The following is a 21,442-nucleotide window of genomic DNA, read 5'->3' on the forward strand; positions in this document are numbered from 1 at the left end:
TTGGCTTTTTTCTCTGTTATGGTGCCAATCTATAATTATTTATTTTAGTCACCGATCCACTTTTTTCACTTCCAATACTTGAGGTTCAGTTTTAGCCAATACAGAAAAATGATGCTGAATTAACTTGAAACGTTTCTTTTTTTAAACTGACATGAATTACAAATTTATTTACTAATTCTGCACCAGTACAGCACACTTAAATCTACCAATAGTTTTGCAAGCTTGTCAAACATGTAAAAACACAACTTTAATTTGTTCTGTCAGTGCAATTATAATATCACAACTTTAAACATAATATAAACTGAAAATGACCAAAACAGTTGGTTGACTACCTTGGTCAAACATATAACAAACTGCAACAAATTTTCTTTCTTATGATCCAGAAAGTTAAATTAGAAATTCTAGGTGTGACGTAAAATAAATAAAGCACAATGTCGCTCAGACCAGGAAGTATAGAATTAGACTGATTAGATCAGCCTTTATGGATTGGGCTCATTTTCACTAATGCCTGATCTGCATCAGGATCAATGCTACCGCATCAGTACGTCTCTAATTTATTTAAATTACAGTCTTATTGTCACTTTTTAGCACCTTTTTTGCCTAACACCTGATAACTTTAAGCGTCACTATAATCAATCCACAAAAGAAAATCACATCGCACTTGTTTTCTCAATCTTTTCTCCAAATAAGAAGTCCTTGGCCTTTTATCATTTATCATTTCCCATGCTTAAAGAGTTGATCTGTAAAAGTGAATATTCTGATATCTGGCATTAATGCTAGTTGTGAATCAGTATCTGAGCACTGTTGTAGTGCTGTTCTGCACTAGTACATGGTCACCCTGAACAGCCTGCGTTAAGTTGGATGACTCACTGGAATCCAGCCTTGCATAGATCAACCACAGTTGTTTCTTTTGCCTCAGTGAACCTTCTTGTTGAGATTTACAACCACCTGCTAAATAGCCTCCAGTGCCTCACAAGTTTTGTGTGGAGAGGAAATTCTTCTTGCATTGCAAAAAGTACGTGTCAGCTTGACCTTTTCTGTGTTTTTCTTTCCCATGCTGCTTTTCTCCCATTTTGTCCGCTCCAACTTGTGGAATTGTCAAAGTTTCGCAAGAGCGATCATTGTAGGTCTTGCCTCGCTGCATGGCTGTGCGCCACAAACCTGTGGTGGGGACAGCAGATAGTTAGGTCCTGGAGGATGTCCCAGTATGTCACCAAGATTAACGTCTGGAGTTGTTTGGCAGGAAGCCCTACATTGTAGGTTTACTCCCCCTCTTTTGCATGATATCGGCCAAACTCTTGTATTTGGTATTTCTGTTGACAGTACTTTGCAAAGGTTTTCCCACCCTCTTTTGTTATATTACAACCACAAACTTCAGTGCAATTTATGTATTTTTGTGAGATCAACACAAAAGAGTCCCCAACTGCGAAATAAAACATGTTTCAAATAAAATGTAAAGTGTGCCACGCAATATGAATCCATCCCAAATGAAATCCACTGCAATCTAATCAGTAGATGTAGTTTCCCTGTGTGAAAAACCTCAGATTTTATCGATCAGAAATTGGTGAACTAAATGAAATGGTATAGCACAAATACAAACTTGGACATTGCACTGTTGAAGTCAAGAAGTCCATGGAGGTCTCTGCTGGTGTAATTGTGGCAGGCTGGGTCAAACCGGTTTACACATCCTTGTCCTTCTTTTGCAAATGAATCCTGTTTTGACCCAACTGTCACTGTGTTCTCTGTCCTCCCACCTGCTTTCTAACAATCTCTTTTCTTCCTCTTCCTTTTCAACACTAATCCTTTCTTTCAGTAATTAAAAAGCCAGTTGTGGTGGCAGGTTGCTGTGGAAACGGTTTAGCTGACTTTTGTGGCTTGATGGGCCTTTTAATTGATCTTTAAAAGCCTGCTTTGTAGCGTTTTGGCCTTTGGATCACTACTGTTCACAACACATGATCATGCTAGACTTGATCTGAAGGCATGCAGATGGCATGAGTGTGTTAGTAGTTGCCTCTGAAATTGTGGAGGTGTGCTGGATATGATTGTCATGGCAACTACAGACAGTTGTATTACTAAAAAGATTCTATTCAGATTTTTCTTGGGCAGTGAGTAGTTCAGGTACTTCCGTTTTCTCAATATGACTTTATATGGAGCCATAATACAAAGATGACAAGTCAGACTTGTTTTGAGTTTTTATCTTTACTTCAGAAGAGCAGTAATATTGCAGAATTGACATGTTTTGACAACAGTTTGGACCATTAGCAGAATGTGTTGCAAGACCTTAACAGTGCTTGTTGGCAAACCTTTGCTTACCAAATAGCCAGACATGTTTAAAGCCCACAGAATGAAGAAAAATTTGATAATAAAGGCTTTGTGGTTTATTGGAATTCAAAGTTGCCTCATCAACACTTTCTGAAAAGATCAAAATTAGTTAACATTGTCTTGAAATTATTCAACATTCTTGGAGTATCCTTATGCTGAAAAAAGGCCCCATCTGTCACAATTCAAAATTTCTTCATCTATCATTTTGGCAGTTTTTGTAGAAGGTCAGATGGCGGGAACAAGCACTTTGCAATTTGATGTTCTTGCACAACTAGCTGTATAAAAAAAACATTTCATGGTAGATTTTTACATCTTTGAAGTGTACAGTGATAAAGCTGAAGTTTGTAATCCAGACTGTCAATCCATACAGTGTGATGGGCAGTAGTTGGTGCCACTATTTTTATAAGACAAAGAAGATATTGCGGACTTTGGTGTAAACTTGTTTTTTTTTTTTTCTGGTTGTACTGAAACACATAGGCAAGTTTAAGTTAAGTTTAAGCAGAATGTTCATTTAAATGTGATTAAACGAACAGCTCTATTGAAAGTTGAGCTGTCCAGTCGTCGCCATTGTTTGATGTTGCAGCTGTTCATCAGAGGACTGCTTGGATGCAGCCTATTGGTACAAATTCTCACACATGACAAATCTGTCAGTAGTGTTTGGTATTAACCCACTTTCCCTCATCTCAAATCTTGTCATATTGCCAATATCGCAACGACATGATTCCATAATGCTGTGCATCCCTGAATCTGGAAACTATGCAAAAGTAGAACTCCATGGCCAATTATGGCATTGGGCATGACCAGAACTTTCCATCACCTTCCAGCTACATCGTGTGATTGGCATTGCTTTCTACCTTAGTCTTCCCCTAGTTCATATTCCAGCTCTGTGTGTTGGTGTTTCTTCGTCCCTCCTGGTTCTCTTTCTCATTTCCAACATCAGTGATCTGATTCTGTCCATTCCTGAATATATCTCGTGTTCTATGTCCCCCTTTGACTAATATGTGTTTTGTTTTTTTTTCATCTCAGGCGTTCCTACACCTTAAGGGTGATGCGTACACCTGAGATCGTAAAACTGGGTCAGATGGTCCCAATAGTGTTGCATTAATATAATGCATAAGTATGCCTGGAGGTCTGTACCTGACACTGCTGCCTCAGTGCATCTTTCTTAATGAGTTGAGGCAGAAACCGGTAGGAGTTGTAAGTTGGACGTAACTGGGTTGTGCTGTCTCACACATTGAGCTACTGTCTGAGCAATGCCCACCTGACCTCTGAGATTCACTGAGCGCCATGTGTGAAAGTGAGAGGAACTGGAAGGAACTCTCACCACTCGGCTGTAAGCAATCTCACCTGACTGAGGGCAGACAGATTGACGTCCCGCCATCACAAAGTCTATACTCAGCTGTTCTGCTTTGTTCTCAATGAGGTGCTAGGTGTGCACGCCCACCAGCCTGCCTCTGCGGACGGCTGGTCCAGTAGTGCATCAGACGCGCACGCTCTCTTTTCTTGAAGCGCACTTTCCCACACTCCATCGTGTCTTTGGTGCCATAAAGCTGTCAGAAAGTCTCTCTGGCTGCTTCGGAAAAGATGTGAAGAGATGTGAGAAAGGGAAGCTTGCAGATATTGACAGCTGCATGATGGATTGGTGGAAAGAGAGGGATGAAGGTGTGAAAAGGCCCACCAGTCAACCTAAGAATGAGCAAGGAAGAAGGAATTATTAAGCCTGCCTTCTCGTTCTGCGTCAGGCAGGGGTTTGAGGTATAGAGAGAAGTGGCTGAGAACAGATGGTCTTCATTTCAATGTTCATCATGATATGGGCCCCAAAGAATAAGCTGTGATTAACATCCAGTTGCATCCGATTCAGAATATTATTGCAGCAATGATCTGCGGTGTGTGAAGTTGGAGTACAGCAGAAGTGTCAAATGCTTCCAGTCGACACTTCTATGTGGCATGTGTTTCATCTGAAATGTTTCTCTGAAATGTCTCGATTAAAAGCTTGTGGTCCAAACTGAGCCAAGCAGAAATTACTTGTTAACCACAACAGAGACCACTACTCCGTCAGACCATTTGATGGAGCGAGCACCTCCCGTCGGTGCTCATCAATTTGTCTGACAGGGCCATTTGTCGCCCTAGGCAACCCTTACCATGGAGACCAGCTTGTGGTGGAGGCAGCAGTGATTGGCTGTTTTTCAGTCCGTAGGATCATCACCACTCTGCCGCCCTCAGGAGATCGCTGCCAAGTGACGCGAGTGTTTGTGGTAGCATCACCGCAAGCAACAATGATTCACCCCCAACAAGGAGACTGTGCATGGAGCGATAATTAACTTTGTTTCACCAGAGCAGGCATATGCAGTGCTTCAGCTGTGCTACGTTAGTCAGAAAACTTGTCCCATGCGAGCAGCGCTTGGAATAACAGAAACCCATCTGTTCCACTAGCAGAATGGAGAACTTCTCATTGGTGTCGGGATATTTTAACCACATATCTAAGATGGTTCTCGGATCTCTAGATTTCTAATGAAGAACATGTGACTTCGCACTCTTTTCTCATGAGGATGTGGTTGTCATGGAAACTTTCCATATGTTAGAGCTGTTTTAGCGATACTAACTTCCCAAATGGGACTTCAGGGGGACAGTGTTCTCAGGTTCTATTTGAGGACAAACTTGAGCTGGTTAACAGGTGTTAGCTGGAGATGGAGATCTACTTGTTCTTTTAGATTTTTGTAAAGATTTGGAGCAAAAATTGGGAAACCAATTTTATCTGCTGTAACTGTACCCATTTATTTCTTCACCTACAGGGTGTCTGCACATCCTTAAAATGTCTTAAATATTTTTTTCTGAAAAATAAGACCTTTAAAATGCCCGAAATGTTTAAAAAAATATAAGTTGGCCTTTAAATATGTTGGTCACAGGTCCTCAATTTTGTCGTGGCAATGCTATTTAATCTCCCATTCTATGTAGGTCGTGGTGTACATCTTCACTCACTGTGTTCTGTGACCCACAACAGTTAAGACTGTTGATACTTGCTAACTAGGTAGCCAGCTAGTTAGAGCAATATGCCTGCCATGTGAGAAGCACTGCCAACAGCCAGAGAAATATCCCAGGAATGTATTTTGTCAATCTGTCGTGATATAGGTCTTAAATTGTATTTTTAATGGTCCTGAAAAGGTCTTAAAGTCTAAAGTTTTAAGTTTCAGTTTGATACCTGCATAAACCCTAATTTGGTCTTTGTTCTTAAATCACATCCATGTGACTATTAATTATTACGTTCTCTTCAACAAGTCCCTTCATGTTTGATTGTGTAAGCCTAAGCGTGATTAATCAAAGTCTTTGCCTTCGAAGTCCCGTTAAACAAAGCGTGGCAAAAAGTTACTGAGTTCATCAGTGCGTACAAAAGAAAACGACAAGGTTGAGCTCGAAAACAATCAGAAATCAGCTTCTAGAGTCCTGTTCAGACTAGATTCCTGTCTAAACTTGGCCTTGAGAGAAGCTGCTGCTCCCTCTCTGCTGACTGCAGCGTCCAGAGTTCCTGTAACAGGGACAGCAGTGATGGCTGAGGTCTCTTATTCCTGCCTCCATGCACGCTCCAGTTTGTGGTCATCTTTGGGCCTTTTAATAGACTGGAGAGAAATAGTTTAGCCAGCCACAGAGGACTCGTGTTTGTGCTCATATCTTTAATTTTGTTTATAAAATATTTCTGGCTCAAAGATTTAACTGTGCAGATGGACCTTTCTCAGGGCGCACATTTTGACTTGTCGCAGTAAGTGAAGCTCGGATGCATTAATAATTTGCATCCTTCGTAATGGAGCGTTTGCACATGTGGTTTCATGACTAACTGGGAAATGAAAGGACGGCTTAACAGCATGACGCACCGACTCATCCTTAATGTTACTGTTGTCACAAGTCAAAGCGATGTGCTGGAGTGAGAGGTCGCTATGGCGATAAACTCAATCACGATGAGATGAAGTTGAAATGAAGGTCAGGTTCACAAAAAGGCAGCAGACTAGGCTCATTTAGATCTACTCGAAGGCTCTTATTCTTTGGAAAAGTTAAAGAAACATGTTGCTCTGCTGCCTAAATACCAAAAGAACATTGTGGAGTTCAGTTCCCTGAAGGTTGACAAACTTTTTTTCGGTGTGTATTAACGTTTTCATGCCTGATCGTGTCCTTCAAACTGTCTGTGAAACCGGTGCATCGGGGCTCTCAGCCAGATGGTGCATCCAGGTGGTGACGCTCGTCGCCGGTAAACGGGCAGCAGGTACAGGTCTGACATCCTGACATGACTTTCCTTTCAGATCCCGCTGGCACACATTATCCACGGCCGTGACGTGTTGACATGCCAGTCATCTGCGCTCATTAGTCCTGACAGGAGATGGTTCACAAAGACGTGTTTTATATCGTCACCAATCTTGCAACATTTCTACGTCTTTATCATTTGATGTCATACAAGTTCATTCACCACCTGTTTATTTCAAAGTTAACAATTGTTAAATTGTATTTTTGTTGCAGCTGCACATTTCTATGCATTATTTCTTATCAGTATGTATCTGTGCTCTTCCATTTGCCTGTCGCTTTGCTGCTGATGCACTGAAATTCCCCTACTGAGGGGGAACATAGATTATTCCGTTTGTATTTCATGCATGCATATTTTAAAAGGATGCAGTGTATTGTAGGGGGATTTTGGGAGATGCAGCGACACAAAGTAGTGCTTAGATGTAAAATGTAGCTTTGCCCAGTTAAAATCTGAAAAGTATTAGTAAGTATTCATCCCCTGAGTCAGTAGTTTGTAGAATGTTTTGCTGCAATTACAGCTGTAAGCATTTAAGTCTACACCAGCGGTGAATATTTATATTCAAAGCTTCACAGAATAGTTTTCTCTCAGTCGAATTGGATAGACGGTCTCTGAATATTCTACCCATAGATTTTCATTTGGATTTTTTTTTTTTTTTGTAGTCTCCAGCAGGATTTCTCTCTGGATTGCCATGGGTTCCTTCTCCAGTTACTCTCTTCCCGCTGCAGAAAAAAGCATGATGCTGCCACTTCCGTACATCAGTCTTGATGATGTGATGGCGCGATGCACGATGATTAGTGTTTTTCATGCGGGCTAAAAATTCAGCTTCGGAGCATCTTCGTCCACATGATTGCATCGTCCCGTACCATGCATGGTTTGTGGTTAGCTGCAAATAAATATCTTCCTATAGATTTTTTTCTTACCGTTCTTCCAGAGAAGGAAAAAAAAAAAAGGATTTTTGAACAGCACAACTGACGGCTGTCCTGTCAGCAGATTCTCTCACCTGAGCTGTGGATCTCTACAGCTCCTCCAATTACCACAGGCCTCTTGTGCGCTTCTAAAGTAATTTGTCTCCTTGCCCAGCCTGCCTGTCTGTAAGACTGAACAATGGATTGATCAACACTCTTGAGTTGATCAGAGTTCAAGATTCTTTTAGAATCGAATCTGCTTTAAATTTTTTCACAACATTCCACTTGACTATAGAGTAAAGAGTGCCAAATTATAATAAATAAATTAAATAAACTCATAAATTATTTCAGTTATTCCTGCATTTTCCAGCAAAAATATTAACCTCATTCATAGCAAGCAGTAGAAATTGTCTTGAGTCGCTGTTTGAAGCAGCCAATCAGACACTCGTGTCTTTGATTTGATGGGTGGAGTTGACATTTAATTCAATCATGATGTACTTTAACACAGAAAGATGATTTATTAAATCGATACTTTTCTTTTTTTGTTTTAAGATTTCGTTGGTTCTAGTGGCCTTTATTTGAAAGTAGTTCAACAGGAAAGAGGGTAATGAGAGAGGGAGGGGAGACATGCGGCAAATGTCACCATTTGCCGAGAATTGAATCTGCGACCACAAGCACTATGGCCTCAATACGTGGGTCGTGCTTTGCCCCTGCGCCACTACAGCGCCCCAATACTTTTGATTTAGGCACATAAATTAATACATTTAATAAACTATTTCTGCACTCTTCAGTCTCCATAGCTGTCCTCTCTGCTGTTTTGTCATCTTTGCGTTTTGTTCTCCAACGAACCTTTTAGGGCTCTAAAGCACAGCTGAATTTATACTGGGATTAAATTACACAGTAATGAACTGTTTGGTTTTCCTTTGAAAAATGTTTACATTTATGGTTGTAATATACTTTTTGTCTCATTTTTGTCATCTGACTTGATTAGATTTTTGTCCCCACATCTTAGTGGTTGAAGCTCCCTCTGTGATGAACTCTCTGCATGGATCCAGATCTCATTATGTAAATGTATGAATGAGGCTGTGAGGTCAGCTGTGGTGTGTGTGTGTGCGCACGTGTGGGAAGTGTGTTATGTAGTCTTGCTGTGATCAGGGCTTTGGTGGGACTGAACTGGACCCAGAGGGGGCTTCCTGATCCGTTTGGACCCTAACTGCTGCTCTCTCCTGTCCCTCACAGCGGAGCCGCTCCCCCTCATGGACCTGTGCAGACGAGTAGCTCGACTCGCTCTGGGTCGAGAACGCATCCATCACATCGAGACTCTTCCGCTGCCACAGACCCTGAAAAACTACCTCCAGTACCAGTGACTGCTCTCCTCCACATGCAGGCGGTGAAACGCAGAGGCCCACCTGCTGCCTCCAAACTGGACTTGAGAAATCTGCTCATGCAGCACAGCGACGTTGACCAGAAACAGGCGGTTAGGAAGTGCTAGAAGCAGAGGATTGTTTACACCTTTAGGATGTTTTCAGTTTGGATGTCATCTCTTGGTTTTATTATTATTATTATTTTAGTGGTTATATTCTCTGCCTTTTTTCACTTAGACATTATTAACAGAGCTGATGAGATGATTTGATTGGCATCAAGCTGATATACCGTCGGCTCGGCCTCACGCAGTGTGGTTTACACCGACGGTCTGCTCTGCACAGCCTCTTTGAGGACGCTTCCTCTGACATGTTGGTATTTATATTTATGTTCCCAACAACACAGTGGGCTCCTGTGGGGACAAAACGCTCCCTGCAAGCCATAGGAGAGATGGAGAGAGAGAAGGTAAGGGAGAGTGCGTCTTCACACACATACTGTTCTATTTTTGTTAATCCGCACACACACAGATCACATATATACACATGCAGTGTATGGAAACATAGCCTGCACTGTTGGTAGCAAGAACACCATGGCGTAGAACGTGGCACCTCCAAACTGGTCTGAATGTTTAAAATCTGCTCTCTCCTGTCGGCGGTTCTCTCTCTCTGCCACTTCCTGCTAGTTTGAGATTTTTTCTGTCAGGTTTATTGAACTGGAAGGGCTGCAGATGCAGTTATCCTGCTCTCTCGCTCTTAAGCAGAAGATGAAGCTGTCTTCAACTGCTAATGTGCCTGCTCTGCTACAGTAAGCATTCACATAAAAAGCACACTACATTCTGTCACATTACTTTTTTTTTCTTTTTTTTTTTGCCACAAAGTTGGAAATGCTGCTTTTTTTTTTTCTTTTTTTTTAACCCGTAGGTTTTATTGTCTTAGTTTTTATCTCAGATTTACTTTTTTTTATTTTTTATTTTTTATGAATTTTGAAATATGTCTGTGGGACATATCTCGCATGCATAGGTTTGAAGAATGTGCTACCATGAAAATGTTTTTAAATGTAAATAAAAATAAACTGCTAAACAAACACCAGCTCTGTGTGGGATTTTATGTTGAATATCAGGGTTGGAAAAATGTAAAAAAAAAAAAAAAAAAAAAATTTTTTGCAGCTACTTTATTCCAGTCATTCTCCTGAACCCCAACAATGATTAATATTGAAGCTTTGTGACATTGAAATTAATCTACGAGGAATCTTGTGCACTTAACAAGGCAGATGGCATCATGAGAAAAAGACGATGTGGAAATGTTGAAGCAATATCTCAATAAGCAAGTCAGAAATCTGAAGCTGAGTAAAAACAGGTCTTTCTTTTTTTTTTTTTTTGCAGCTTCCATCACCATGAATTGTAGTCACAGGTATAAAGTTGTCTTTATCCAAGGTGGTCTGTCAGCCTCTTACACAGCAGTTCTGTCAGGAGAGATGGTCCAAAGTTCAAACTGCACTGAGGTCATGCAGTTTAAAAGGCCAAATTCTACCAAATACAAAGGGAACATTAACATCTGACTTTGAAAAATATAAAAAGGCTCATTCTGTCCTTAAGCAAAAGGGTTTTAAAATGGGAATTTTACTGCAACAAGAAGATCTCCAGATCCAGATCTCTTAGTTGTAGTTAACTGAGGAGAAATCGTTGCTGCTGATCCTGGCTGTTTTGGGGCCGCATCAGAATCTACCGTCTACATGACAGAAACCAAGATGAGCTCAGAACCTCCAGTGCAAAATCCATAAATGTTAAAAGTGCAGCTAACACCTAATCGCCCTGAGAGGCATCCTCCGCTTTTAGCTGCATGGGAGAGAAAACGATGACAACTGCTAATGCAAGACAACTGATGGATGCGCATATTTAATGCTTCAATAAAAATGTCTAGAATGTGTTGAGGCAGAGTTGAGTGATCACTGACGAGAAAGTGGTCGTTAACACTCTGATGGAAGCGAAGGGATGAAATACAAGTTTCAGCAGACTAGATCAGCTTAAAACTCTCTTCTCTCCCATTGATCCTCAGCTGTACAATGTCTCCCTCAGCATGCAGAGCTGCTCAATAATGCAAGTACCGGCCCTTTAAAGGATTATTGAACAGAGCCTGAAAGGTGAAGCGCACGACTTGTCTGATTTAGTTCGAAGTGACTCGACTTAATCCATATTTAGGTTCCTCCTGACATTGAACTTTCACTTTAAATTTACCATGCTGTCTTTCCTTCTGCCTCCACTTATTTTCTTCTCTCCCACCACATGAGCTTCATCAGCACAACTGTGATAGTTTTCTTACGATTTGGCTTTTGCAGAAAAAGAACAATTTAGCGAAAACAAAGGAAACAAAAAAAAAGTCAATTTTTAAGTGATTCAATTAACCGGAACATGCTTTGCAAACCGCTGTGTCCTTATAGAAAATGTCATTTCCATCCTTAATCCAACAAGCTGTTGTGCCGCCTTTGGAAGCAACAAGTGTCATCCAGCATTTGCAGCGGCTGGCATTTAGTCTTTTGGGATTTTCAACGACATTCTTTGCAAGCTTGTTTGAATTTAACTACAGTGGAGGATTTTCAGTGTGAACCGTCACGCCACATAATTATAAGATTTAAGTCCAAACTTTTCCTAGACCCCTTCAAAGCCGTTTTTAACTAACTAACTGCTGCCATTTTTGAAAGCTGCAGCTTTTGTGATGCCTGGAAAGCAGTAACCTGTCTTTGCCAAATCAGAGAGATGATTCCTCTTTTCCACACTACACCTCTCAGTGTAACAAGGTGACTTATTTATTCATCAGACAATAATGAAGCCAGAAGGTGGCTGGTGAGACGCACAAAATGTGAATCTTTGTTAATTCATGATATGTACAAGGGAAGAGTGATATTCTCACTCGGGGTGAGGTTGGTTTGGGTAGCTTTGTTCCTTCAGCAATTGAAATCAGCTGAGTACTGCATATACTCAGGATGTCTTTTGAGCAACATTTATTTGACATTAATCCTCCACATTAATCCTCCAGACATTAATCCTCCACAGTAGTTAAATTCAAACAAAAAAAAAGTACAATGTTTTGCAGTATCGTATGGACATGGTGCATGGAAACCGGCTGAGTGCTCCAAAAGAGGCAGAGATCCCAAATTTCAACTGGGAAATCCTGTCTCCCATTTAAAAAAGCTGGCATTTCCCATTTATTCACAGCATGCGGAATCCTCAGAGGACAAATAATCCTCAGAGTGTAAGTTATGCCTCTGATCCACTTTGTGATCTGTAAAAGCTGCAGATTAGCCCGGTAACATCAACGATACACGATCTGTTCTTGTTCCTGGGACTTATTTTATTTTTATTTGATTTCATTTTATTTGCTTCCACTTGTTCATCTTTAGAGACAGAATGATTGAATGGGGAGTTTGTACAACTTAATGCAACATTTTTCACAGCGCCAAAACACTGAGAGAGATTCTGGTGGAGTGTGGAAATGGGGGAGATTTATTTACGGCAGCAAAGAGAGGATGTAAAACTGTCTTCCTGTGGTATCAAGGAGATGGATGGCTGGCGAGCTGCTCCAGCCCTGCAAGTCTGTCCCCGGGAAAGAATTAATGAAGTGGAAGCAACACGCAGGATGTAGTTCTCACTTCTACTGCTTTCAACAAGCATTACCACAAAAATCATGGATACACCAGTTAATTGTATAGCCGCTAAACACAGAAGCAAAGTCCATGTAAATAAGTTGATCTTGCCTCTGTAATGTGCTGCAAACAATCAATTAATATAGTCTGGTTTGCTGGCGTACACAAAAAGTGAAGAGACGACTTGTTTTTAGTTCAGGAAGTTTGGAAAGTGGCAACGGCTTTAAACATCTGCAGTAGAAGTGATTAGTTGGCAAAGATCATCAAAATCTGGCTCATTAGAAACCCTTGAATATTAAAGGGAAAACTGATTTTTACAAAATAAAAGGTTTTTAATAAAGATATTTAACATATGTGGAATAAGTGGTGGCATAAATACTCACCCCTTTCTATTAAGTTTTTAGTAGATGCACCTTTGGCTGCAGTTGCATCATGGGGTCTGTGTGGATCGGTCTCAGTCAGGACTCACATCGGGACGCTGCGTTTCTCCTCAGTTCCTCCTGATAAACGCTTCAGGCTCTGTCAGGTTTCATGGGGATCAGATGTGAACAACCCTTTTTTCTAGTCCTGCTGCAAATTTTCTATTAGACTGACATCTGTGCTTTGACTGGACCACTGTAGAACATGAACCCTGTTGTCCTCACACCAACCCTGTTGAGCTTTAGCTCAGTGTTTCTCAGTCCTGGTCCAAAGAAACCACTTTTCCTGCATGTTTTAGGTGTTTGGCTTCTGCCACACACCTGTTAGCTGAAATTAACAGGATTTCTTATTCACATTTTCCCATAAAGCTTTGAATGGTGAGGAATCAGGTTGTAGTAACACATTCTTTATTGACACACTTCAAACCTGTTTGGGGAGAATTTTTTCCCCACTTTCTATTTAGCCACTGTATAAATTGCAGGTCATTCTGTGCTGCATTCACTTGCACTCAGACATTTGTTAATGAATTATTTAAACACTTGTTCAAACGGCACATGTGTTGTTTACATTAAACAGTGTAATTAAATGTGTTGGGGGTTTTTTAACTGGTTTTTTGCTGCAGTTTTCTGCAGTGTAGGTCTTATTTCAAACTGGCACAGAAAAGTGGCAAGTTGATTTGTTGAATGAACTGGTAAATAAAACTAAGGTGGAAAATTAGCCTTTCATAGTCACATTTATCTGTCTGGTTTTGTTTTCAGTCTCTGTTTCACAATTTTATTATTATAGCACAGAATGGTTTATCTTTGTAAACATAAACTCTTCTGGTAAAACAAGGTGGAGACGTATTTATTATATCTTGACAGTGCAGCCAGCTGTTTTGAAGTCATGTCGCAAAGCCTCGCAAGAGTAAGTTTTGTAAATAAAAAACGAATGCTTTAACATCCAGCATCAGCTGAACTGGGATCCTGCTGGCCTGGATCCTGTATGTGTGCCAGCTGAAACAATTGTGGGCCGCTCCGCCCCGACAGACAAATATAGCCATACATGTTCTAAATCAAGAACAGTGCATGGATCAGCAGGGGGCCTCCTGGCAATCTCAATTGTCCCCAAACTGCGGCTTTAACCTAAATTCCTTAGAGAGCGTCCGGTCAGCTCAGGTGAGAGTTTCCCTTAAAACGTGCGTCTGTAAACATGATGAATCTTCTTTTACAGCTCAGGAAAGCCGCAGTTACGACACTGAAACGTAGCACTGCTTCTTCAGTCGTTACAGCATCTGCTGTGAAAGACATTTCCTATCTTTTTAAGTGACCTTTTTATTATTGGAATTGATCACACTAACATCATTAGGAGTAAGGGCAAACACAATCAGATTTACCAGTTAGATTGTTTGAGAACATTATCATTTAAATAATTCCTACCTATAGTCCAAACCTAAGAGAGGAGGATCTATGCAATCAAATGCTTTAGAGCTAAACAAAGACTGCAGCAAGGTTAAAACAGAGAATAAATGTGCCTGGTCATATTTAAAGGCAAAGATTTAAAGTTTGTTTACTTTTCATGCTCATGATTCTGATAAATAAAACAAGATAAAGTGACATTTTCTGGTTGTAGGCGTTTTACCAGAGGTTATATATGAAAGTGCCTGGAGTTAAAATGCTGATCCATTATGTAAGTATAAAGTTACTGCCCATTTTAATAGATATTTAAAAGAATCTCTACAGAAAACATCGGACTCTGACAACTTTCCAGATCATTGATGTATTGTTGTTGCCTCCCTCAGCCTCGGTGATGGCGCCCGCTGCAGCCAGCTTTCTCCCAACATTCCTCGCGTGGTTCCTGAACAGCCTGTTCCTCCAGTCTGAACACGGTGCTGATAACCAGACCAAAGTTGGCTCAAAATGAACAGAGATAGGAAAAGGGAAAGGAGGAGAGATGGCAGGTAGCCACTGAGTGGAGAGAAGATAACAGAAGGAAAAAAAAAACAAAAAAAAAAACATCACAACATGAGAATAGAAACCAGGGGAGCAGGGCTTTTTTCCCCCCCGTTTTCCAAACAGCAGCCTAATGAGCTAATACACAGTCTGAGGGTTAAATTCTAATTTCAGCAGCCCTGCTTCAGCATCTTAACGTCTATATTTAAGTGAGCATATGCATGAGTCACACTCACCTCAGCACCACACATCCCCAGCAGGAGAAGTCGGTGCGAAGCCAAACAGCAACTGTTTCTTATCGTCCCTTCATCTTCTCTCCCTCTGCTCTCTGCCATCACCACCACCTCCCCTCTCTTCATCTTCTTCGCATGTGTCTCTCTCTTTTTTTGTCAAACAAGTAGAGTATTGACTCCAGCAGTGTCACTTTTTCTTTTTTTTTCTTAACAAAAAAAAAAAAAGAGGAAAAAGTAAACGAGAAGCAGAACAAGCTGCTTGCAGAGTTCCCCGGCTTGAACTTGTTAACATGTTTCAGTCGGACCACCTGTGTGCCGTCTCAACCTTTCCTAAATGTTAACTGCTGCCTGCAAAGACAAAACACCTTTCTGCATCTGAGATGAAAAAAAAAAAAAGAAGCCGATACTCGGGTTCAAACACACACACACAGATTTAATTGGAAGCCGCGGCCTTCAGGCACCATTATATTTGTGCATAGAAATCCAGTGTTTGTTCAGTGGTAGATTGATGATGAAAATGCTAAAAGCCAGAGGGTGACCTCATTGTTTCATCTGAACAAACACTGCAGTCATTGTTGCCACTGACTGTGCGCCAAGGCTGTTTAATTCCTTGGTAGCTACACGTGCCCCCATGACGTCAAGCCACAGAGTGGTCTGAGTCCACTGGCTGCCCTGAACGGTGCCCTTTGCTTGTTGCGCAAATGGGAAAGCAGCCAATGAAAGGCAGGGATTCAGGTTTGAGGCCTTTCATGCTTCATCATCCTGATTTAGGTGACCGTGTTAAACTTTTCCACAAAACGTAAAACATTGTTAAATGGAATTCAGTGGGTGTGAAGACCACAACTGAATTGAATTGAAAGGAATTGAAGACTTTTCCCTCAACAGGAAATTATTTTAGATTTCATATTAATCAAAAAAAAGGTGAGCATCAAGAAAGAATGCTTTAAAAAAAAATACAGTGACTTTACTGCAAAAACACAAAAGTCTTGCAACATTTATTTGGTCTAGTTTCTTGTGAAAATATTTCAGTTCACTTGAAATAAGACAAAACTAACTTATAAGTAACTTTTCAGCAACAAAGGATCTTGTTTCAAATAAACAATTCCCTTATGTTGATGAAAAAGTTCGAGTTTCATTGGCTGATTGTTTCACTCCTAAAATAGGAGAAATGTAAGTGAAATAATTCGCCCTGGGTACTGTAGTATACATTTTTAAATCGATATTTAAAGAATCCGGCTGCTGCTTACTGAAAAGTTAGTTTTGTCTTATTTCAAGTGTTTAATAGGCGTCTTACTTTGTGTTTTTGCAGTATTAAACTACACTTTGTCACATTTAAACTGGAAACTTTAGTGTATGTTTTGTAGATTTAATGTGCCATAACAACACAAATGAATGCAGGATTATAAATTGCATTCATTCAAGGATGATGCACGGTTTTTATTAGAGAACAAACAGCATCGTGGAGACCAAGAAACACAGAAGACAGGTCAGGAAGAAAACTGTTGGCAAATAAAAAGCAGGGTTGGGTTGTAAAACAACGTCCCAGGCTTTGAACATCAATACTCTGTTCAATCATCAGATGAATGGAAAGACGACGACACCACTGCCGTTTATTTCATCACTTATTTTCACATATTACTTGGAGTTTCACGGTGGATTAATTACAGAAAAAATAACGAGTTAAAAAAAAAAATCCACTGTTTAATGAAAGCTCTCCACGTTTAGAACTTTCTTTGTGAATAAAACATAAGAAACTATCTGACATTTAGTCTGGTTAGATTGTCCCAAAATTCCAACAATTCCACGTTGAAGTTTGTGGCTGTGATGTGACATGAAACATGACATGAATGCTGCTGCAATGCACTCAATATTTGCCATACTGATTAAAACAAGAGAGCTATATTCCTTTATCAGGTTTTTTTTATTATTAATTAACTATAGAAAGTAGTTAAATACACAGTTAAGCAGACAGAATGAATGTCAAAAATGTTTTGTGTTTTCCTGATTTCATACTTTAGTGTCACAGCTGCCACCATCTGGTTGAGTGTTAGTACTGCATCATTCGGGATGGTCAAAACAGCTGAAAGGTGAATGCCATTTTCCATCCATTTTTTTACACCCTTGTCCCTCAGTGGGGTCGGGAGGGGTGCTGGTGCCCATCTACAGCTAGTGTACCGGATGAGAGGCGGGGTCACCCTGGACAGGTCGCCAGTCTGTCGCAGGGCAACACAGAGACACACAACCTGACACTCATGTTTTTGGACTGTGGGAGGAAACCGGAGTAAACCGGAGAAAACCCACACATGCACAGGGAGAACATGCAAACTCTATGCAGAAAGACTGGGGCCGGGAATCGAACCCAGAACCTTTGTGCTGCAAGGCAACAGCTCTACCAACTGCACCACTGTGCAGCCCCTGAAAAAAAAAAAGTGAATGTTTTATTGTAATGTGCGGATCCAGAAGCACTTTAACACTAAATCCATGTGTGTAATAGAATAAGCTCTCTAAGTCCTAAAACCGATTATTCAGGAAAGTTATTTTAATTGTGGGAAATTCCAGATTTCTTGGGGAAAAAAAGAGAACTAATACTTTCAGTAAAATACTTTTACTTTCACAAAAAAAGCTGCATTTATATTTAGAAAATCTTATACAGTAACCTGATGACTCTAAGGGTATCAAACAAATGCCACACTTTAAAAAAAAATGGTCAAAACCACATTTCATTTTCCTTACACTTTTATTACAATTCACTTTGCGACAATTCAAGAGGGGTGGAAACGTTTGAAAGTCATTGTAAATCACTTGAACTGTTTATTGCATAGAAGCTTAAAATGAAACCATAGACGATCCAAACTAAATCTACCAACTTCCATTTCTCTCTTCTTTTCCTTTTCTCCTCTTCTGTCTTCAGTTCTGCAGCCTGACGCGTGTAAATAGATCCCTGTACGAGTCCCGCGGGATGTCTCGGTTCCTAACATGGACGCCAAAACCCGAGACGTATGAAGGACGTGAGACCCGCAGCTCCGGCTGACCTTTTCCTCCAGCAGCTGGAGTAACATTAATAAGGCCTCGGTTAGCTGTAAACCTCTCAGTGAGACGCGGCAGTGAAGCAGCACAACAGCAGGAGCCTCAGCCGTCTGCGCTGAAACTCATGCGAACAAACGGGCGTCAAATCTCCCACTCTTGGAAACGTCTCCACCTCGGAAAGCAGTGACGTTCCAGCACGTTAAAGGCCTGGTGCCGCTTCTTCCGTTCAGCATCTTTCTCTTATCCCCATTTCAATTAGTTGAAAATGGAAAGTTGGATCTGATTTGTACATTTTGTTTTATTTTTTTTTACATTGTGCTGAAGTTGAAGCAGCCACCGTATAAGCTGTAGGTGACGACCTTCCTTTCTGAGAGGCTCGGCTTGTTTTTCGGGCCCCTGACTCCCATGTTATCCCCGTAATTAGAGCAAAGTGGATTAAAGTGTACTTGACTGTGAAATGGCGTGTTGCTGCTGCCCACCGGAGTGTGAGGAGCCGTAATTGTCGGACAGCACGCGCCAGATGTGTGGAATCCCTTGTTGAGTTTAAGAAGTGATTATGGAATCAAGTTTACATGCTGAATTTAAACTTGTTCAGGAAGGAGAGGCAAACCGTGTTCAGCAGACTGAGTGAAGCTCTGAGGCCAGGAAAGTCTAAAAAGTGTTTACTGTCTTCTTGATTTGTTATGCATATTTTCACAGCTCAGGGTTTCAGAACATCAAACTGATTTAAATTCAAAGACAACACAAGTAAGCAAATGTTTTTTGTTCTTTTTAATGAAGATGTTTATTAAGGGAGGAAAAAAAATCCAAACCTACATGTCCTGTGTAAAGTTTTAAAGGTGATTGCTCCCTGAACCTAATAACTGGTGGGTCGCCGTGGAGGAAGTTTGGCCCACTCATCTTTACAGAATTATTGTAAATTCAGGTCAGGAGTTTGACTAGGCCACTCCAATTTTGTCATTGTTCAGCCATTCAGAGGTGGATTTACTGGTGTAAATCCAGTGGATCACTGCAGGAACCAAGTTTCTGATTTGGTTCAGCAAACAGAAACAACAAATTCGTGGTTCCAAACAACAAGATTTTCAGGTCGTGAAGCAGCAAAGCAGCCCCTTACCATCACAATACCACAGTCATGTTTTACATGCTGATCTGATGTTCTTTTTCTGAAATGTGGTGTTACTTTTATCTCAAAACTAAATTTATTATGCTGGCATATATCTAGGATAGAATAGCAAAAATATGACTTTGAAACTGTCAGCATGATCGGATTTAATGAGCTAGATATTTAAACGAATTGGATATTTTTTTTCTTTTTTCTTTGACATGAGATTTATCCAGAATTGGTGCGATTTAAATGAAACAAGTCAAACTGAATGTGACAGAGTTTTGAGCTTATTTTAGGATCCAGTAGCAAGTACTAACATTTACATTCATGCCGTGACATACGGCATGACATACCGTTTTAAAAGCGTCAAAGCATAAAGTAATAAAATCAGCTAATAGATCATGACTCGCTGTCAAACACAACTGCAATTAACAAAACTCTTGTCACGGTCTTTCAGCAGCGCTGCCGGCTCACGTTGTGTCACTCGCTTTGTCAGTTTTAGACTCTTGCTGGAAGTCGTTCCAAGAAGAGGGGGAGAGGGGGGGCAAATTTTAACGATCTCCTATCCAGATCTGTTCGAACTCTGGGAACATGAAGAAAGGCCTGAGAACGTAGTCTACACCTGTTGTGGGACCCAATCATAAAAGTATGTCAGGTAAGAGAGAACTAGTCCCAGAATGCATTTGTGCACAAAAAGAACATATGTGGCGTCAACAAACAGAAAGAGAAGATCGGCCGGTGGCTGCATGCATGATATATCTTGAGATATTGCTCAGGTGAATTCACACTCGACATTTCATCATAACCCAAAAGAGGAAGGAATGTTGTTGATCAGATTTAAAACAGGCCTTGTTTCTGTAAAAGACACCTGGTTTAGGTTTTATTTACACACCAGATTATTTATGTGCTCCTTGGGACTCAGTGATGTCATTCTCCACCTTGACAGCAGCTGCAGTTGTACTGTGCTGCTTCCTGAAACCAGACTGACAGTCTGACAAAACATCATTCAAATCTAAAAAAAAAATAAAAATCTATAACCGGGGTCCTCAGATCCGGCCCTCGAGGGCCCGTGTCCTGCAACTTTTAGATGCGTTTCAGCTTCAACATGCCCGAGTCAAATAATGAGGTCTCTGGAGAACTTGACTTCATACTGGGAAAGTAATTCAACCATTTGATTCAGGTGCGTCAGACCAGTGACAACTGACTGCAAATGTCTTCCTCTAGTCCTCTTTCAAGCCACATTACTTCCCTGCATATTTTAAATACAGGGAATAAACAGGTCCTTGTGCCGAGGAGTTAACTCTCCTGTGGTGTCCATGCAGATATGAGGAAGAAGCATACATCTTCATGTCTGCGCCCTGCTGCAGTGCACCGGAAATGGAAAAGAAATAAAGAAAAAAGAACAAAAAGAGTTTCCCCTAATGAACTGTCACTCTCAGTTACCAAGCAGAGGTTGGTGATTTCTACTCAAGCAGCACTTTATTAGTCCTTTCAAAAATGAGAACAGCTGACATGTGTCACAAACGCTCAGTGTCTGATATCATAGTCACTAATTTCTTAAATTTGAGGTTTCTCACAAGGAGTCTGGGAACCAGTATTTCTGGCTCGGCATTATATCTCAAAATCAGGATGATCAAACCTTGCATATTAGTTTAGCATCCCACCCTAAACTATGGGAACCTCTGGCATCTGTGAATCTTCCTTAAGTTCCAGCGTGAACAAATGCAATGAGCTTCCCATCAATCTAACTGCAGCTGCAAAAGGCAAAGTGAATATTATTTTCAGGTTGTACGTACAAAGAGAAGCTGCTTCCAAATTTCCACAAATGTCACCCAAATGTGTTGAATCAATAACTGTGTAACATTTCAAGTGAAAAGTAATGGTTCTTTTGCAAAAATCTGGTCTTTTTTTTTTTGGTTTTGAACTGCAATGTTGTTCTGGACCAGACTTTTAACTCCTTTATGAGTTTTAGTAAACAAAAATGAACCCCTCCAAAAAAAAACCAAAACAGATGAGTAATACAGTTACCTAAAGAGATCAGTTGATAATGAGAGCCAAATGTTTTTCCATACTTTCACTTCTGTTCACAGTGTATCTGTGGACAAAGAGCATCTCATTCACACTTTTAATAATTCACTAAAACTAGCCGGAAAAGAACAGCGGCTCTAATCATTCCCAAGCAGGACAGTACTGCATGTCCTCAGCAGGAA

At 40.6% G+C, this 21,442-nt stretch overlaps 1 protein-coding gene across 2 annotated transcripts in view; it reads left to right on the top strand.

Moving 5' to 3' along the window:
* The window catches only part of LOC103474936 (SPRY domain-containing SOCS box protein 4), a 29,465-nt gene extending 19,500 nt beyond the window's left edge, over nt 1–9,965 (top strand). For both annotated transcript variants that reach the window (XM_008426220.3, XM_008426221.3), the window contains exon 3: nt 8,755–9,965. In XM_008426220.3, coding sequence (XP_008424442.1) covers nt 8,755–8,882 — 128 coding nt within the window. In that variant the 3' untranslated portion in view covers nt 8,883–9,965. The remainder of the gene's footprint in view (nt 1–8,754) is intronic.
* Nucleotides 9,966–21,442: the final 11,477 nt, after the last annotated feature.

Source organism: Poecilia reticulata, chromosome 13 (genome assembly GCF_904066995.2).
Source record: "Poecilia reticulata chromosome 13, P_reticulata-male-v2, whole genome shotgun sequence".
Lineage (NCBI taxonomy): Eukaryota > Metazoa > Chordata > Actinopteri > Cyprinodontiformes > Poeciliidae > Poecilia > Poecilia reticulata.